General features: G+C 53.9%; 1 protein-coding gene across 1 annotated transcript in view; it reads right to left on the bottom strand.

Annotated features, from left to right (window-relative positions):
* CAPN3 (calpain 3, (p94)) overlaps positions 1–831 on the bottom strand; it is a 56811-nt gene that overhangs the window by 17931 nt on the left and 38049 nt on the right. The window contains exon 8 of the mRNA XM_010848013.1: positions 532–617. Coding sequence (XP_010846315.1) covers positions 532–617 — 86 coding nt within the window. The remainder of the gene's footprint in view (positions 1–531; positions 618–831) is intronic.

Here is an 831-nt window from a genome sequence, read left to right as displayed (position 1 = left end):
CTTTCAAAGGACCTATGCATCTCTTCCTGGGGCCAGTGAGGGAGAGGAAATCTTAGTACTGGCTAAGCTTTCTGCAACACCATCACATTTTCTCCTCATAACAGCCCACCAGGTAGGTGCTAACATTTTCCCCATTTTATAGATAATTATGAGAAAGGAAGTTACTTGTCTAGTCAGACCACTGCATCCTGACTCCCCTCCTGCCTGGACATGGCCCATGCTCTCTAGGATCTTTCCTTTCCCCTCAATGGCCATCAGCAAGCTCTTGGGGTCCCAGGTTTCCGAGGCTCTGCTCCCAGCCCTACCCTGGAGCTACACCCCTTCTGTTCCTTAGCACGAGCCCTTCTCTGGAGCCATCCCCTCTTCTATTCCCAGTCCTTCCCTAGAGCCACACCCCCTTTTCTCCTCTGTGGATCATTGGTTTTAAGGGTGATTTTAGACCAAGCGTTTGTAGTACTCTTATGGCTTGGTCCCCAACCCAACCTTGTCCCAGGTCCTGTTGTCCCCTATTCATGGGGTCCCCTCACCCACCTGTCACTCCAGGAGCCATTCCACTCCACCTGGCCCCAGGGGTTCCGCAGCCGCACCAGCTTCACTTTCTCACCCTTGTACAGGGCCTTGGGCAAAGAGGAAAAGCTCTCTTGCTCTGGACCCTTTCTGAAGCCGGGGTGGGGGACGGGGGGTGGGGGTGGGGGGAGTCTTCTGTCTTACGCTGAGGGTTGGGGTGGGAGTGGGAGTTGGGAGAGGGATCCCATACAGGGAGCTGTCCTGATTGGTCAAGGAGACTAATTACAAGTTTGCTGTGAAAAGGCAGAACCTTAGCACGAGCTT

The sequence above is a fragment of the Bison bison genome, unplaced genomic scaffold (genome assembly GCF_000754665.1).
Source record: "Bison bison bison isolate TAMUID 2011002044 unplaced genomic scaffold, Bison_UMD1.0 scf7180017864259, whole genome shotgun sequence".
NCBI classification, from domain to species: Eukaryota; Metazoa; Chordata; class Mammalia; order Artiodactyla; family Bovidae; genus Bison; species Bison bison.
Note: the sequence above shows the minus strand (reverse complement) of the source record. Positions and strands in the feature narration are given on the sequence as shown.